The sequence below is a fragment of the Lynx rufus genome, unplaced genomic scaffold (assembly GCF_022079265.1).
Source record: "Lynx rufus isolate CCGP_SWC_20201006 ecotype Redwood Valley unplaced genomic scaffold, mLynRuf1.p SCAF_27, whole genome shotgun sequence".
In the NCBI taxonomy this organism is placed as follows: domain Eukaryota; kingdom Metazoa; phylum Chordata; class Mammalia; order Carnivora; family Felidae; genus Lynx; species Lynx rufus.
The window spans coordinates 9,622,067-9,638,174 of NW_025814842.1; the positions used below are offsets into that span (position 1 = coordinate 9,622,067).

Below are 16,108 nucleotides of genomic sequence, written 5' to 3' on the forward strand. Positions count from 1 at the left end.
CGGTTCAGCATCCGACTTCGGCTCAGGTCATGATCTCACGGTTTGTGAGTTCGAGCCCCACATCAGGTTCTCTGCTGTCAGCACAGAGCCCGCTTTGTATCCACCGCCCCCCCCCCCTCAAAAATAAACATAAAAAAAAAAAGATGTAAAAAGGAGAGGAGGGCCTTCATGCACAGTAGGTAGCAGAACATCCAGGCCCAGGACATTGGTGACGTCATGTGTAGTTGCTGGCGAAGTAACGAGAGGACCCACTGAGAACAAAGGCGGATGGAAGGGAACAGCTGATAGTTGATTTTCATTATCGAATAGAAACGTCTCCATTCGGTGACGTGTACAGCCAGGACTGTCCTATCTTATTCGCCAGGGAAGCCATCTGTAATGGCTTCCATTACGGCAGCCCCGAATGAAGGAGCACACAGTGCCCCGCCAACCGGGGAAATGCCAGGAAATGGGGCAGCCATGGGCAGGCTCTGAGAAGAGACTTCATGAGCCGGGGGTTTGACAGAAGAGGACAGACTTGAGCCAGTGGAGGGGCAGAAACATGGGCATTGTAAGCGCTTCACATACCTCGGTCCAGCGAATCCTCACGATGGCACCTCACCACCTCAGGTGGTGCCGTTACTCCGTCTTCAGATGAGGAAGCTGGCATGGACGGCCTGAGAGCATAGCCAGTGGTGGTGGGGCCCGGAGCCACACCGATGCAGTGTGACCTGAGTGCCCACATATTAACTCCTATGGGACATGGTCTCTGTGGACCAGGGCACAGAGGCACAGAGTGGGGACGGCTGTGTTGCGTGCACAGCATGAGCCTAGATTCGCCTCACGGAGCCAGGGGTCTGGGCTCGAGAGTGATGAGAGTCCGAGGGCCTTGAAAGACTTAACAGGAAGGCCTGGATTTGATTCGGCGGCAGTAATGAGAAGTGAGAGGCTGATTCTCGGCTGCTGCCGTGGTTGCCCTGGTTCTTGGCTCAGGGACCAGATGGGCTCAGAAGAACAGCTTTTGAAGCTGCATTAAGAGAGTCGTGTACCTGCAGAGTCAACCATCTCCGCCCCACCCCCCATCTTAGGGAACCCCCCGCAGGGCTGAGGCCACTTGCTAGGCAGTCTCATCCACTGGGTGGCTTGACCTCACGGGGAGAAAGTGACTCCAACACCAGTGGCTCTGACTCTGCCCTGTCTCCCCTCTCACAGATCACCTTCTTTCCAAGGTCAAGTCTGTTTCCAGCTGCATTGAGCAACTGGAAAAAAGCTGGAGCCAGTATCTGGCCTGCCCGGAAGGTAAGAAAGGCAAAGGATGGGGTCTGTTGCTAGTGACGGCTGGGCAGAGTTCAGAAACGCTTGCCTGCGGAAATAACAACCAGGCCCTATGCTCCAAGAAAGGGGTGCATATAACTTGTCAAGCAGGGAAGGAGGTAGGGCGGGTAACGGCTCGTGAACAGTGCTGAGAAACCTCCTTTACACTCCTGGCAGATATCAGTGAGCTTCTCCGCTCGGTAACCCTCCTGGCCCACCTGACCAGTGACACCATGGCTAATGTTAGCACCACCTGCCTTCGAGCCCCACCGGAGCCTGCTGACTGTGAGTACTGGGGCTGGGGGGGCCAGTCTTATAAGCAGGGGGAGCGGAGGACTCAAAAGTTTTGGTTGTCTTACGTCTCCAGCACTGACCGAGGCCTGCAAACAGTTTGGCAAGGAAACCCTCACCTATCTGGCCTTCCTGGGGGAAGAAGGAATGCTTGAGAATGACAGCACAGCCATGAAGAGCTGCCTCAGTAAGATGTCCGCCATTGGCGAGGTAGGACCAGTGTCTCAACCGGGGGGAGTTGCGATGGTTCTTGGGTGAGTGCCGGTGATGGGCCAGGGAGTCAGTGATGTCCGAAGCCAGTTCTTCCTGGCTTCCCACTTGACTCCAGAAAGTGAGAGTTGGGGCACCTGGGTGGCTCAGTCGGTTAAGCGTCTGTCTTCAGCTCAGGTCATGACCTCACAGTTTGTGAGTTTGGGCTCCGTGTCAGACTCTGTGCTGACAGCTCAGAGCCTGGAGCCTGCTTCAGATTCTCTGTCTCCCTCTCTCTCTGCCCACTCCCCGACTTGTGCTCTGTCTCTCCAAAATAAACAATGAAGAAGGAAGGAAGGAAGGCAGGAAGGAAGGAAGGAAGGAAGGAAGGAAGGAAGGAAGGAAGGTAGAGAGAGAGCTGACACTGAAAAATCTGACCCTCTGCCCAATTTTCCAGTCATATTTCATTCATCGCCTATGAGTTGAGAACCTACTGTGTGTTCATCGCTATGCTAAACAATATCAAAAAAGAATAAGCATAGTTTCTCTGTTTTCAAGGATTTGTATCTGGTTGGGCAGGTAACACCTAACATGGAGATAGCAGGATATTTATTGATTTAATAAAGATGTAGTGAGCATGTCATGTGTAGTGGGAATTGTGGTAGATGTAGTTGTACGGAGACAAGACATCGTCTCTCTGGGAAAGAAAAATAAGGAAATCATCCATTTTGATACAGTGGGACAAGAGCAGTAATCAAGTCTGTTTTAAGAGTTCAGTACAAGGCCACATTTACTTAATTCCAAAAATGTGTCATGATATCAATTCCAGGGAGGGAAGAGATCAGGGCCAGAGTTCAGATTTTCGTCATCCCTCATCCAAACTCTTAAAACAGGCTTCTGGTTAGTTTTTCTGCCTCTGGTCTCTTTTCCCTCTGATCTCTTCCAAAAACAAAGATCGTTGGATGACAAAAAATCAAATCACGTAATGTGACATGCAAGGACTGTCACAGTCTGGCCCTTATTCATTTTTCTGGGTCCCTCTCCCCCTTTTCCGCCTTCACCTTACAGTGTTGGTGGCTAGTGCCACAGGGTACCTGCCTGCCTGTCTCTTTCCCCCATGAGTCTTCAAAGGTAGAGCCCGTAGCCTTTTTCCATTGTCCCTTGGTCCCTGGTATGATATCTGGCAGGTGGTTTACACCCAGTGAATGTTTAACTAATTGAATATGCACATGGAGAGAGCAAAGCAGTTACAAAGATCGGATAGAGAGGAAGGTTCATACTGGGGAGAAGTGGGACGACGAGGTAGATGAAGGAAGACTGGATAACGGTGAATTGCTAACCCTTCTTTCAATAGAATTACATGATCCTGGTGGTATTTTAGTATTATTAAATTCCTGATGGTGGCCAAGAGCATTGCCACCGTCTGCCTTTTGCTGGAGACAGAGCATCTTCTCCCGTGCTGTGCAGAACTCAGTGTCAGTATACACACACAAAAGCCTGTAGGACACCGTGAGGTGAGGAAATAAGAATCGAGTTAATTTAAAAAAGCAAAGTGTGAGAGCAAGATCCTGGGCAGGTTTCCTTTCTGGCAGTAAGACTGACCAAATATTTAGAAGCTCTTCCCAGCACAAGACATGGAAAAAAAGCTAAATAAAATGGGGGGGGGGGGGGGATGTTAATTGAATCTGAACTGGCCGAAAACTAAGGAAATTCTCAGAATCAGAAACCAAGAGGACGCAGGAACTGGTGTTTGTCCATCTCTTGACCTAGAGCTTGGATTTTAATGGGCCACACATACAGAGGAGACTGAAAAACAAAACGTAAGCCCGAGTAAGGTAAAAGTTTGGAATGCAGAGACTTCCTCCCCAAAGCAGAACTCCAAAAGGTCACACCCCAAGTAAGTGGGGGGGAAAGCCTACTCTGTTGGAGAGATCTTGTCTCAACCTCAGTTGTAGGGGGAGAAGGAAACACGGCTGCCTAGGGAATTTCTAACTACAAGCCACCTTTCTATGGTTTCAGGGTCCAAATCTCCTACTACCTGTGTGACCTGAAAAAACCCAAACAGAAAATCAAATGTAGGGCGCCTGTTACACGTCGGTTACGTGTCTGACTTCATCTCAGGTCATGATCTCGCAGTTTGTGAGTTTGAGGCTGGACCCTGCTTTGGCTTCTGTGTCTCCCGCTCTCTCTGCCCCTCCCCGTTCATGCTCTGTCTCTCAAAAATAAATTTAAAAAAATTTGTTTTTAATTTTTTTAATTTAAAAAAAAAAGAAAGAAAACTAAATGCAAAGTAGTCAGGTTTTTAGGAGCCCAAGTACCTGGTGGAAGCAGATCCAAACGGTCTCTGAAGGAATATACTTTGAACCTAAATCCCAAAGAACTTTCACAGAGTCCCAACGCACATCAGTTCACCATGAGTGTGTTTAACGTGTTCCAGAACGTTTTCTTTTTTAAGTTTATTTAGTTTTGAGAGAGAGAGAGAGCATGAGCAGGAGAGGGGCAGAGAGAGAGGGAGAGAGAATCCCAAGCGGGCTCTGAGCTGACAGCGTGAGATTATGACCTGAGCCGAAGTCAGACACTTGACCGACTGAGGCGACTCCAAGTACTTTTTAAAAGGCATTAAAAGGGGCGCCTGGGTGGCGCAGTCGGTTAAGCGTCCGACTTCAGCCAGGTCACGATCTCGCGGTCCGGGAGTTCGAGCCCCGCGTCAGGCTCTGGGCTGATGGCTCAGAGCCTGGAGCCTGTTTCCGATTCTGTGTCTCCCTCTCTCTCTGCCCCTCCCCCGTTCATGCTCTGTCTCTCTCTGTCAAAAATAAATAAACATTGAAAAAAAAAATTTTTAAAGGCATTAAAAGCGTGGCAAAGGAATAAGACATTTTCAAAAGTCACCAGATATATTTGTAAAACAACCATGGGACTTCTAGAAATGAAAAATATAATCATTGAAAGTCAGAACTCAGTATACAGATTCAACAGCAGGTTAAACAAGGCTAGAGAAAGAATTAGTGGGCTGGATGATAGAACTGAAGGAATTATATAGAATGTGGCACAGATTTTATAAACTAGAGTACAGAAGTTATAGGTAGAATGATTAGTCAGGGTTCCAGATGAAGACAATAGAAAGACTATGTCCTTTTCTCCCCCAAGTAACATTTTTAGTTCTAAGTGTTACAGACTTTTCTCCTACACCTTGCTTTTTCCAGCATTCTGTGTGTGAGGTTCATCCGTACAGATACATTCATTTTCACTGCTCTGTAATATTCTGTCGTGTGACTATAGCTCAAATTACATATCTATTACATATCTGTTTATATTTATTTATCTGTCACATAGCTAGATGTCTATGGCTGATGAACATTTGGGTTCTTTCCGGTTTGAGGCTGTCACAAATGTGCCATATGGTCACTTGTGTAAATATCTCCTGATGTAAGAGTTTCTCTAGTGCATTTGCCTAGGGATAGAATGACTACATTACAGGGGCAGCTGGGTGGCTCAGTCGGCTAAGCATCTTGACTCTTGGTTTTGGCTCAGGTCACAATCTCACAGTTTCATTAGGTTGAGCCCCATGTCAGGCTCTGTGCCAACAGCACAGAGCCTGCTTAGGATTCTCCCTCTTTCCTTCTCTCTTCCCCTCCCCCACTTGCTCTGTCTCTCTGTCTTTCTCTCTCTCTGTCTCTCTCTCTCTCTCTCTCTCAAAATAAATAAACTTAAAAAAATAATAATTCCTACATTATAGAACAAATCTCACACACAATGCCGAACAAACAAGCAAAATACATACGGTAGGATTCCTTTTAAATAAAGACCAATATATGCATACTTAACATTATACTGTTTAAGGATACATTCTTATGGAGCTTTAAAAAAAAGACATGACAGGGACGCCTGGGTAGCTCAGTCAGTTGAGCATCCAGTTTCGGCTCAGGTCATGATCTCATGGTTTGTGAGTTTGAGCCCTGCATCGGGCTCTGAGCTGACAGCTCAGAGCCTGGAACCTGCTTCAGATTTCGTGTCTCCCATCTCTCTGTCCCTCCCCGCTTGCACTCTGTCTCTCTCTCAAAAATAAATAAGCATTAAAAAAAATAATAATAAAAGGATATGATAAAGCATTCTCCTGAATTCTGTGTTTATCTTAAGGTAGGGAATAGGGATGTCAGGAAATGGAATTAGAACAGGATACAAAGGAAATTTCAAAGATACTGATGTTTCTTAAGCTATTCCTTAGGTCGGGTGGTAGATACATGGGTCATTGTTCTTATTCTTTTTTTTTTTTTTATGTTTATTTATTTTTGAGAGAGACAGAGAGAGACAGAGAGAGAGAGCATGAGTGGACGAGGGGCAGAGAGAGAGAGGGAGACCCAGAACCTGAAGCAGGCTTCAGGCTCTGAGCTGTCAGCACAGTGCCTGACACGGGGCTCGAACCCACGAACCACGAGATCATGACCTGAGCCAAAGTTGGACGCTTAACCACCTGAGCCATCCAGGCACCCCGTTTCTTATTCTTGAAACCATTCATACCTGTTTTATACTCTTGGAGGCATAACACATAATATTTTCAGAATTCACAGACTTTGCCATCAGACCTGAGTTCAGATCCGTGCTCTGCCATTCATTAGCAGTGTGACTGTGGTCAAGACCTCTCTGAGCCTTGGCTTCCCATCCGTAGAACAGGACGAGTCACTGCCTCATGATTGCTGTAGACACAGAGTTAAATAAGAGGCAGAGTGTTGGTTGGAAGGCATCACCCACATTTGAAGAGGTTTTTGACATACCTCCCAAGCCTCAAATGCAATCAACACTGTGCAGCTATGGGGTCAGGGTCCAAGCAGCCGCAACTGAATGGCCTTGTGGGGTTAGGCAGGGTGGCTTTCTGGAAGGAGGGGGGGGGGGTTTCAGTGAAAGGGGGGTGTGGAGCGTGAGGGTTTACGCAGTAGCGAGTTCTAGATGAGGCCTCCACGGGTTCTACAAGCGTGTTGCGTAGTGGGACCTTCCTCTCCTACCTTCTGCCACCACGCGAGGACTATGGGTCTGTCGGGGAGGAATGGAGAGGAAGTCAAAGGGTCGTTTCAGCCTCTGTGCTGCCGTTCGCAGGAGCTCCTGCCCAGAGGCCTGGACATCAAGCAGGAGGAGCTGGGGGACCTGGTGGACAAGGAGATGGCTGCCACGTCAGCTGCCATTGAAACTGCCACGGCCAGGATAGAGGTATGGAAGCGTCTGCCCGTCTCCTAAAGCCAGGCCCTTGCAGCTTCCTCGGGTGTGACATTGCCCATGGGACGCGTCTCAGTTGTCCATCCAGGCCACAGATGGCCCCTGTAAGACCAACCCCAACCCAGACTCCCCAGGCTCCCTGAGGCATAGAAAAGGAGAAGGTCCTCACCTCCTTCGGCGTGAGGCCGTCCTGCGTTACGGTTCCAGCTGGACCGCTTGTTCGTCGTGTGACTTGTGACGGGTTGTTCCATTAGCCTCGCTCAGATTCCGTTTCTAGATGATGGCAGTGATAATAGTGCTTGCCTCAGAGGGGCGTTGGAAGAGTTAAATGAGATAATGCACATTTATCTTCGTGCCAGGCGCGCACCAACAGCTCCGATTGTGTCGGGGAAAAGCTGAGCGGGCACCATTGGAAGGGTCACATATTGTTCCTTTGGTGGAAGGCTGCAGGCTGCCCACCTTGGTTTGCCCCTAGCCGCTGCCCCCTCTGGCAGGTGCAATATCTCAGAGTTCTGTGCACGTCGGCCTGGGTGCCAGAAAGTCAAGACGGACACTCAACGGACAGGAGAGCCAGCCTGCTGGGGCTGCTTCTCGCTGACTAGATCGGAGGTCTGGGCTCTTTTCCCAACCCGCCAGGACGTGGATGGGCGTTTCTGGATTTGGGTTTCTCAGCTACCACGGGGTGTTGGACACAAGGTGCTTCAGGATGCCAGTGAGTGCTCCGTACCCATGATGTATTGAGATACCCTGCTTGTTTTCAACAGGAGATGCTCAGCAAATCCCGAGCTGGGGACACAGGAGTCAAATTGGAGGTGAACGAAAGGTCAGTCTACACAGTGTGGTGGTGCCTAGGTGATCAGGATCAGTCTCTCCTGCATTGGATTATATTAATTACAATAGGACATTAGCAGCCACAGGCATTGGCTGAGTCTGTATAATTGTCGATAACGGTATTCTTAATAAAATTGCTGTTGCATTTTAGGGGAAAAGAAACCCCGAGAATCATCACATAACTGTCTGCGGTCAAGTCTCCTCACTCACGTACCTTTCCTCCAAGGCTTCACCGCACCCCCAACCCCCCCTCCTCCCGCCCCCACCCCCGCCACCGTATTCCCCACCCCCTTTCCCATCCCAAGTTTGCCTGTGTTTAGGCATGAAAAAGAAAAACGTCTGTTTCATAGCGCTTGGTCTCTGTTCTGTGTCCCTGACCTTTTTTTTCCCCCCTAGGATCCTTGGTTCCTGTACAAGCCTAATGCAAGCCATCCAGGTCCTGATTGTGGCCTCTAAGGACCTCCAGAGAGAGATAGTGGAGAGTGGCCGGGTAAGCGTGGCTGAGGGCCCCTGGATGGGGGGACCAGACATCATTCACAGACTCCCAGTTCACTGGGAGGCTCTGTCCACTCCATACACTCATCCACCTTCAGTCAAATCCACGGCTGCTGCCATCTTGTCCCATGTGTCCATCTGAGGGCGTGGTTCCCTTTCCCCGGGCCGAGCACAGATGCCATGGGAATCTGGGGCGCTGCCAGGTCCCCAGGGAGCAGTCAGCCCCAGCCTCCAGCTGCAGGCTCGTTAACCCAGGCGCCATCACCAGATCCTGCTCTGGAAACCCCGCGTGCATTGCAAGCCTGGGCCCTTGGAGGAGGAGGGGAGGGCTTTTGAAAAGTGGGCAAATGAGAAGAGCCAGCCTGGTGCTGACCTTTCATAGCGGGTGGGGCCATGTCTGTTTCTGACGGTGGAATCCACTCCTCGCAGACAGACTCTATCCCAGTTTCTGGTCAGCATCATCGCTTGGCTTTCTCAGTCCTCCGCGGGCATTCCTACTGCCGTGTTTCCTTCTCACACCTGCGTGCAGTGCAGCTCAGGAGACAGAGGTCCAGGGAGGGATTCCTGAGCCCGAAAACTATCCTTTATTTTTTTAATGTTTATTTATTTACTTAGAGAGAGAGAGAGAGAGAGTGGGAGAGAGGGGCAGAAAGAGGATCCCAAACAGGCTCCGCACTGTCAGCACAGAGCCCGATGCTGGGCTCGATCCCATGAACCGTGAGGTCACGACCTGAGCCGAAACCAAGATTCAGACACCTGACCGACTGCACCACCCAGGCGCCCCCTGAAAACTATCCTTTAAAGAACGAAGCCATATCTGCTTTGATGGTGGTGCTTCTTACCAGTCTGGGAGGGGATGGTTTCTGCCCCCCGAAAATAGAGACGGGGACTGAGTAAGGAGAGCTTGGAGATTCTAAGATTATCGTCTTAGAATTTGAAAATGGAAGACACTTCCAAAGCATGGAAGCATTTTAAAATTCCAAGCAGAAATTATTTGCTTAAATTATTCACTGTGTAGTCTCTTGGCAAATCATGGTAAGTGGTTGGACTCCAATCACGTTGTTCATCTATGCAGATGCCTATATACATATATATGTATATGTATATATATACTCTTATATATACAATGTAGAAATGTTGTGATATAATAGAAATGCTAGGGGCTTTGGAGTCAGAAAAGCCTGGGATTTACTTCCACTTATTTCCTGCATCAACTTGAAAAGTATTATTGCCTTTCTGAATCTTAGTTTTGTCATCTGTAAAATGGGATGATAATGCTTACCTCTTGCGGTTACTATGAGGTCTCTATGGGGTAATATATATATATATATATATATGTGTGTGTGTGTGTATGTGTATATATATATATATATATATATATATATATATATATACACACAGATAGATAGATAGATATATAGATATAGATAGATATTTGTAGGTATCTAAGCACCGGGCACACAGTAGGCACTCAATAAAAGCTAGCCATTCTTATTTTTCATTTCCTTAGGGAACAGCATCGCCTAAAGAGTTTTATGCCAAGAATTCTCGATGGACGGAAGGACTCATTTCAGCGTCCAAAGCTGTGGGCTGGGGAGCCACTGTCATGGTGTAAGTGTCTGTTGCTCCCAAGGCTCCTCAACCCCACCCCCATTCCAGTGACCCATCGCAGAGAATAGCCGAGGGAAAATATCTGCCCCTTAGGAACTGTTGATAGGGAAGACAACAGTATTAAACTTTTTTTTTTTTTTTAGTGTTTATTTTTGAGAGAGAGAGAGAGAGAAAGGCAGAGTAGGGGGTGGGGGGGGCAGAGAGAGAAGGAGACACAGAATCCAAAACAGGCTCCAGGCTCTGAGATGTCAGCACAGAGCCCAGTGCGGGGCTCAAACTCATGAGCCATGAGATCAGGACCTGAGCCGAAGTCAGACGCTTAACCGACGGAGCCCCCAACAGGACTAGAAGTTTAAAAAGAAACCTGGATCTCCTTGGCAGTGCAGGAGTGGGGCAGGCAGTCTGTGTTCTCTGAAAAAGCCAGGGTGATAGGCGAGGTCTAGAGGTGGGATTATAAGGGGTTGCAGCCGTCAGTGACATAATCTATCTTGTCCCTTCCTGACTCCCAGGGACGCAGCCGATCTGGTGGTACAAGGCAGAGGGAAATTTGAGGAACTGATGGTGTGTTCGCATGAAATTGCTGCTAGCACAGCCCAGCTTGTGGCTGCGTCTAAGGTAGGAGCCGCACACGACGCCCCGGGGCTCTGTAAGGGCCGGCTAGATTAGAGACACTCGGATGATGGAGCCTGCCCCAAGAACAGAGGAATTATCCAGGGTCCACGTAGGTTGGGTCCCACATTAAAATTCTGCCTCTCAAGGGTCCCAAACTACCCTCCTCTGAGAGCCTGCCATCTGTCATCAAGGAGCCCCTCTGCCCAGCTTGTCACATGGGCTTCTCTTCTTGGCTTTCATCACTTTTGTTAGTAGTGGCCTTTGAGGGTCCTAGCCATGCCGACCTCTGATCGACAGTCTCGGCATTCAAGGAGCTCTTAGATAAGGAATATGTCAGCACAGTGGGCTGGTTACCTGGCCCGGCTCTGAGGTTCCACTACTGATGTCTGCCTCTCCTTAAGAGTCTCTGCATTTGAACCACTGCCCCATCTAAACGTGATACAAAACTTGTTACCAAAATCTGTCTGTGAGTTCTATAGTACCCCGGGGAGTGTTCTTATCGTCCTTACTTACCATCACCCCAAATTAGTTTCCATAACTAGGAAAGCTAGAGTCTGAGGCCACCAAATATGCCGGGGAGGTGACCCCAGAGACAGCGATTTTTAAGAAGTCGATTGGGGACCACAGCGGATACCATGTTTGTCAAGCACTGTCGGACCAACTATTTGATTCAGTCGTCGCCACGTTGTGTGAACCTCAATCCGCTTGGTCCTGGCAGGTGAAAGCTGATAAGGACAGCCCAAACCTGGCCCAGCTGCAGCAGGCCTCTCGGGGAGTAAACCAGGCCACCGCCACTGTTGTGGCTTCGACCATTTCTGGCAAATCACAGATCGAGGAGACAGGTAGCCTTCCAGAAGCAATGCTTTCCTTACCTGTCTGGTTCAGCTATTTTTATGTTCTTTTTCATGACCCCAATGTCCCACAATTCTGTTTCCAAATTCTGTATTGTTCATCGTTCTCCACGCATACTTATATTCTCGTAAGATGGGACACCGCATAATCATGCTATTTGTATCTCCATGGCAACAGACCTTAAGGTGGATTTTCCATTTAGTAATTTCTCTGGATTCAAAGACATGAGTCTCCAGGCCTGGCTGACCCGGGGGGTGAGCGGAGGGGTGGGGAGGTTCCGAGCCTCGTTACCCTTTCACGGCACTTCTGTCCCGTCCATCCATCAGTGACTTTCAAGTGTGTGGTGGGAACTAGCAAACCAAGCCTTTTAGCAGAGCGCTGACATTGGCCGCCTCTCGGGCGAGAGTCAGCCATGGGCATTCTCTGACAAGACCTTCTCTCTTATCCTTGCAGACAACATGGACTTCTCTAGCATGACACTGACCCAGATCAAACGCCAGGAGATGGATTCCCAGGTACGATCCCCGCTTCTGAGTGCACTGTTCTGTTGCCAGTGACGTCACCCCCAAATCTTGTCCCCATGGAGAGAAGCCAGTGGGGGAGAGTCTTGGGGAGGAAACAAACACGGACGGACAGTCGCCCAGGAATGAATGCCAATGATGCTGGAAGGGACAGTGGAGGCGGCGGCAGATGACGGGTTAAGATCAGAATCTTAACTCTTGCTCACTAATGCCCCTCTCAACGTTACCATCAGGGATTTCCTAGCCGACATCAACGAGCATTTAATGTCTTGTGATTGACAATTTTTTCATTGTAGTTGACATCTAACGGTACATTAGTTTCAGGCATACATGTAGCGACAATTCCATGTATGGTCCCCATCTGTCACCATGCAACATCATGACAATATTTTGTTAATGACAATATTATTGACTATATTCCCTATGCCTATGACTTATTTTTCTCATAACTGGAATCCCGTACCTCTTAATACCGTTTCCCTGCTGCACCCATCCCTCCGCCCGCTTCCCCTCTGACAGCCACTAGTTTGTCCATTTCTGCTTTTTTTGTTTTTCAGCAGTTATTTTTTTTTTTAAACTTCTGCTATGAATTATTTGTGTATGACCTCTGGTTTAAAAAAGAAAAATCAATTCACCGAGAACCCATCAAAAGACAATGCCATTATCCCCGATTGTTCAGTAAAGTTATGGCATGCAAAGGAATAGGAATCCATGGGACCCTGAAAAAAACCCTGACATCCTTGTTTTAGAATGACTGGTCCCAGGGGTGCCTGGGTGGTTCAGTCGGCTAAGCATCCAACTTTCGTTCAGGTCACGATCTCACAGCTCGTGAGTTTGAGTCCCACACTGGGCTCTGTGCTGACAGCTCAGAGCCTGGAGCCTGCTTCAGATTCTGTGTCTCCCTCTCTCTGCGCCCCACCCCTGCTCATACTCTGCCTCTCTCTCCTTAAAAAAAAAAAAAAAAAAAAAAAAAAAAAAGAATTACTGGTCCCAGTCTTGGAGTAAAGTCCAGGTTGAAGACCGTTAAAGGCTCTGTATGTGTCTCTCGACATCTTTTAGAAAAAGTCATATGGCCAAATACTGGAAGACCCGAGGTCAGGCTTGAGTCTACACTGTCTACACTGTCTTGCTTACTGGTCTCATCCAGCCCCGCTTGACTGTAGATCCCATCTGTATGCTGATGAGTACGAGAGCCTTCTCCCTGGCCTCAATCTTCTCCTTGAGCTCTGTGTTTGTCCAACTGCCTACGTGATCCCTCCACGTGATGCCAAATACATCTCTAGTTGAATCGGTCCAAACCAGGGCTACTGATTTCCTTCCCACTCAGATCTGTCCCTCCCCTGTTTTCTCCATCTCAGTAACTGGAACCCCTCCCAGGCCTGGATGGCGGAGACCTAGGAGGCATCCTTGGGTCCTCTCTTCTCCCTCTTCCTTCTACATCCAGTCCCCCAGCAGGTCCTGTCAACTGTGACTCTCCTGGCCTGCACCTTCCCCCTTTTCTCCGTTTCCCTAACCCAGCCTAAGCCACCACTGGTTCTCTCCTGAACTACTGCAAAAGCAACTTAACTGTAACTTATGCAAGTGTTTGTTTCCAAGTAGTTTTGTGGAGGGGCCAGGGAGGTGGGGCAGTTGGGGTGGAGAATAGGAAAGGGTGTTGCTGAGACAGGTCCAGCCCTGGGTTGACAGTTGGCAGAACTTGGTGAAGGCACACGATGGAGTTCGCCATATCATCTCCATTTCTCTGTATATGTTCTCCATTTTGCATAATCAAAAATTTGAAAAGAAAAAAAAGGAACCACCTAACCGGGCTTCATTGCTTCCACTCTTGCCCCCTACAGTTTGTTCAGGTTCCGCATATTTTATTTTATTTCTTTCATTTATTTATTTTAAGTTTAGTTATTTTGAGAGAGAGAGAGAGCAAGCACACACACATGTGAGCAGGGTGGGAGTGGGGGGGGGGCAGAGAGAGCTGGAGAGAGAGAATCCCAAGCAGGCTCCACACTGTCAGTGCAGAGCCCAACATAGGGCTTGAACTCACAAACTGTGAGATCATGACCTGAGCTGAAATCAAAAGTCAGACGCTTAACTGACTTGAGCCGCCCAGGTGCCCCAATTTTACATATTTTAAAAGCGTAAATAACATCACTTTATGTCCCTTGCTTAAAATCTTCCAATGGCTTTCCTTTCACACTTGAGTTAATACCCAAATACCTGACCCCAGCCCGGGGCCCTGGGCTGTTTTTCCACCCATCTCCCATGGCCCTCTCCCTCTCCCAACCTCCTTCCTGCCTGAGTAGCCTCTGCTGAGCACCCTTTGCCCTTATCACATGACCCTGTGTCACTTTCACTATGGGTCTGACCTATTCTTGTTCATGAGTTTGTGTCTTTGCCCTGCAGGGTAAGCAGAGACCTAGTCTGTCCATGCACCACTGTGTCTCCAGCACCTGCCGCAGAGCCCCGGGGTACATGATGGGTGCTCAGCTCAGCAAATGTTTCTTGAATTAATAAGTAAATTAATAAAATAACTAGAATTAATGAGGGGTAGGGATAGCCAGGGACCAGCATTTTCCTTGGGAAGATTGTGCTTTTTCCTGTATAATGATAACCCTAAGTTGGACCAGCCCTTCAGAGATACCAGAGCCATCAGAGCTGGCTCTTGCCTGGATTTCCAGGAAAGCGGGATTGAAAGAGAAGGGGGATTTGGTTGGAACATGCCACACGGATGGGCTACACGTTGGAGATGCTTTCAGATAGAGATTTCAGAGGAGCACGTTATGAGCCCTACTCCCAACAGGCTTTGGGGCTATAAGGCATCAGGTCCAGTAGAGGGCCCCAGTGAGGAACAAGAGGAGCCACTGGGATAGACTGGTGGATGGCAGAGGGTGGGGAAATCCACAGACCCGAGGATGAAATTGAGAACCAGGTACACTATGGAAACGGGGTGAATAACCCAAAGGAAGAAGAGACCCGGAACATGGAGGAGAGGGGCTGAGTTAACACGAGACCACTGTCCGGTTGCTGCTCAAGAGCACATTCCACTCTTCCCACAGGTCCGGGTGCTGGAGCTGGAGAATGAACTGCAGAAGGAGCGTCAAAAACTGGGAGAGCTTCGGAAAAAGCACTACGAGCTCGCCGGTGTTGCCGAGGGCTGGGAAGAAGGTGGGCCTCTCTGAGGGCCGGTGAGGGCACGGTGAGGGGTGGGTGCACGTCCCCTCAGACGTGACCGAATGAGGCGCCCTTCAGGCCGCTGACTTCCCCCCTCACGACTCACAGAGCGTGTTTTCTCTGCAGTTGTAGATAACCTCCAAGCCCAGAACTGCCATAAATTGTGGCGAATCGAGAGCTTTGGGGGTCACCTGTCAAGACCTTAACCTTGACCAGTGGGCTCATCACCCACTCACCACTGTTCCCTTCCAGGCCCAGTTAGCCTGGTTTCCGGCCCAGCAGTTTCCTGTGTGGCTTGCACAGAGGTGAACAGTGAATGAAAAAATGGCGGCCAGCAGGCAGGACAAGTGGATCACAGGCCTCTCGCTGACCAGGGTCAGCAGTGGGCACCAGTGGCCGCGCCATAGACAGGGTCAAGAGCTAGAAATGGAGTGGAGTGGGGGTACTGTCAGGCCCACCCGCCCAGAGAGGCTTTATCGCCTGGAATGTACTGCTCTCCCACGTGCCTAACGCGGCCAACTTGATCACAACCAGGACTGCCAACCCTCGTCGTCTTGTCTGCGGGAACCAACCACAGATGCGTACCACTCATGGTCGGGCACCTAACTTGGGGAATAGATGCCTGTGAGCATGAGGTATTTTAGAGCCTAACGCTGGTCGCCGTTCCTGTCGGGTACATGAACGCGTGCACATGCGACGCGCTATGAAACAGAAATTACCGTTGTCTTTCAGGAACAGAAGCATCGCCACCAGCACTGCACGAAGCGGTCACCGGAAAAGAATAGAGCCACACCGACACCCCACACGTCTGAGTGTAAATCTTGTTGCAGTCTCTGTGTGTTATTCCCCAGCCACAGCCTAAGCCCCCGGGGGTCCCGGCGGCAGCCACACCGCACACCGCTCCCGTTGTCCAGAGCCGGGGACCCGAATGGCCTTCCACAGAGGAGGGGGACCAGGGCCGCCCCCGCGGAGAGGCCCTCCCTCCCAGTCCTGCCTGCTGTTTGCCCCCCCCCCCCCCCGATGCTCGGCATCCTTGTCCG

At 49.5% G+C, this 16,108-nt stretch overlaps 1 protein-coding gene across 2 annotated transcripts in view; it reads left to right on the forward strand.

Annotated features, from left to right (window-relative positions):
* Window positions 1-15,871, forward strand: part of HIP1 (huntingtin interacting protein 1) — a 148,609-nt gene extending 132,738 nt beyond the window's left edge. For both annotated transcript variants that reach the window (XM_047089319.1, XM_047089321.1), the window contains exons 20-31: window positions 1,192-1,278; window positions 1,471-1,578; window positions 1,661-1,794; window positions 6,865-6,975; window positions 7,746-7,804; window positions 8,209-8,302; window positions 9,818-9,918; window positions 10,428-10,533; window positions 11,249-11,372; window positions 11,836-11,897; window positions 14,954-15,062; window positions 15,801-15,871. In XM_047089319.1, coding sequence (XP_046945275.1) covers window positions 1,192-1,278; window positions 1,471-1,578; window positions 1,661-1,794; window positions 6,865-6,975; window positions 7,746-7,804; window positions 8,209-8,302; window positions 9,818-9,918; window positions 10,428-10,533; window positions 11,249-11,372; window positions 11,836-11,897; window positions 14,954-15,062; window positions 15,801-15,853 — 1,148 coding nt within the window. In that variant the 3' untranslated portion in view covers window positions 15,854-15,871. The remainder of the gene's footprint in view (window positions 1-1,191; window positions 1,279-1,470; window positions 1,579-1,660; window positions 1,795-6,864; window positions 6,976-7,745; window positions 7,805-8,208; window positions 8,303-9,817; window positions 9,919-10,427; window positions 10,534-11,248; window positions 11,373-11,835; window positions 11,898-14,953; window positions 15,063-15,800) is intronic.
* The last annotated feature ends 237 nt before the right edge of the window (window positions 15,872-16,108 follow it).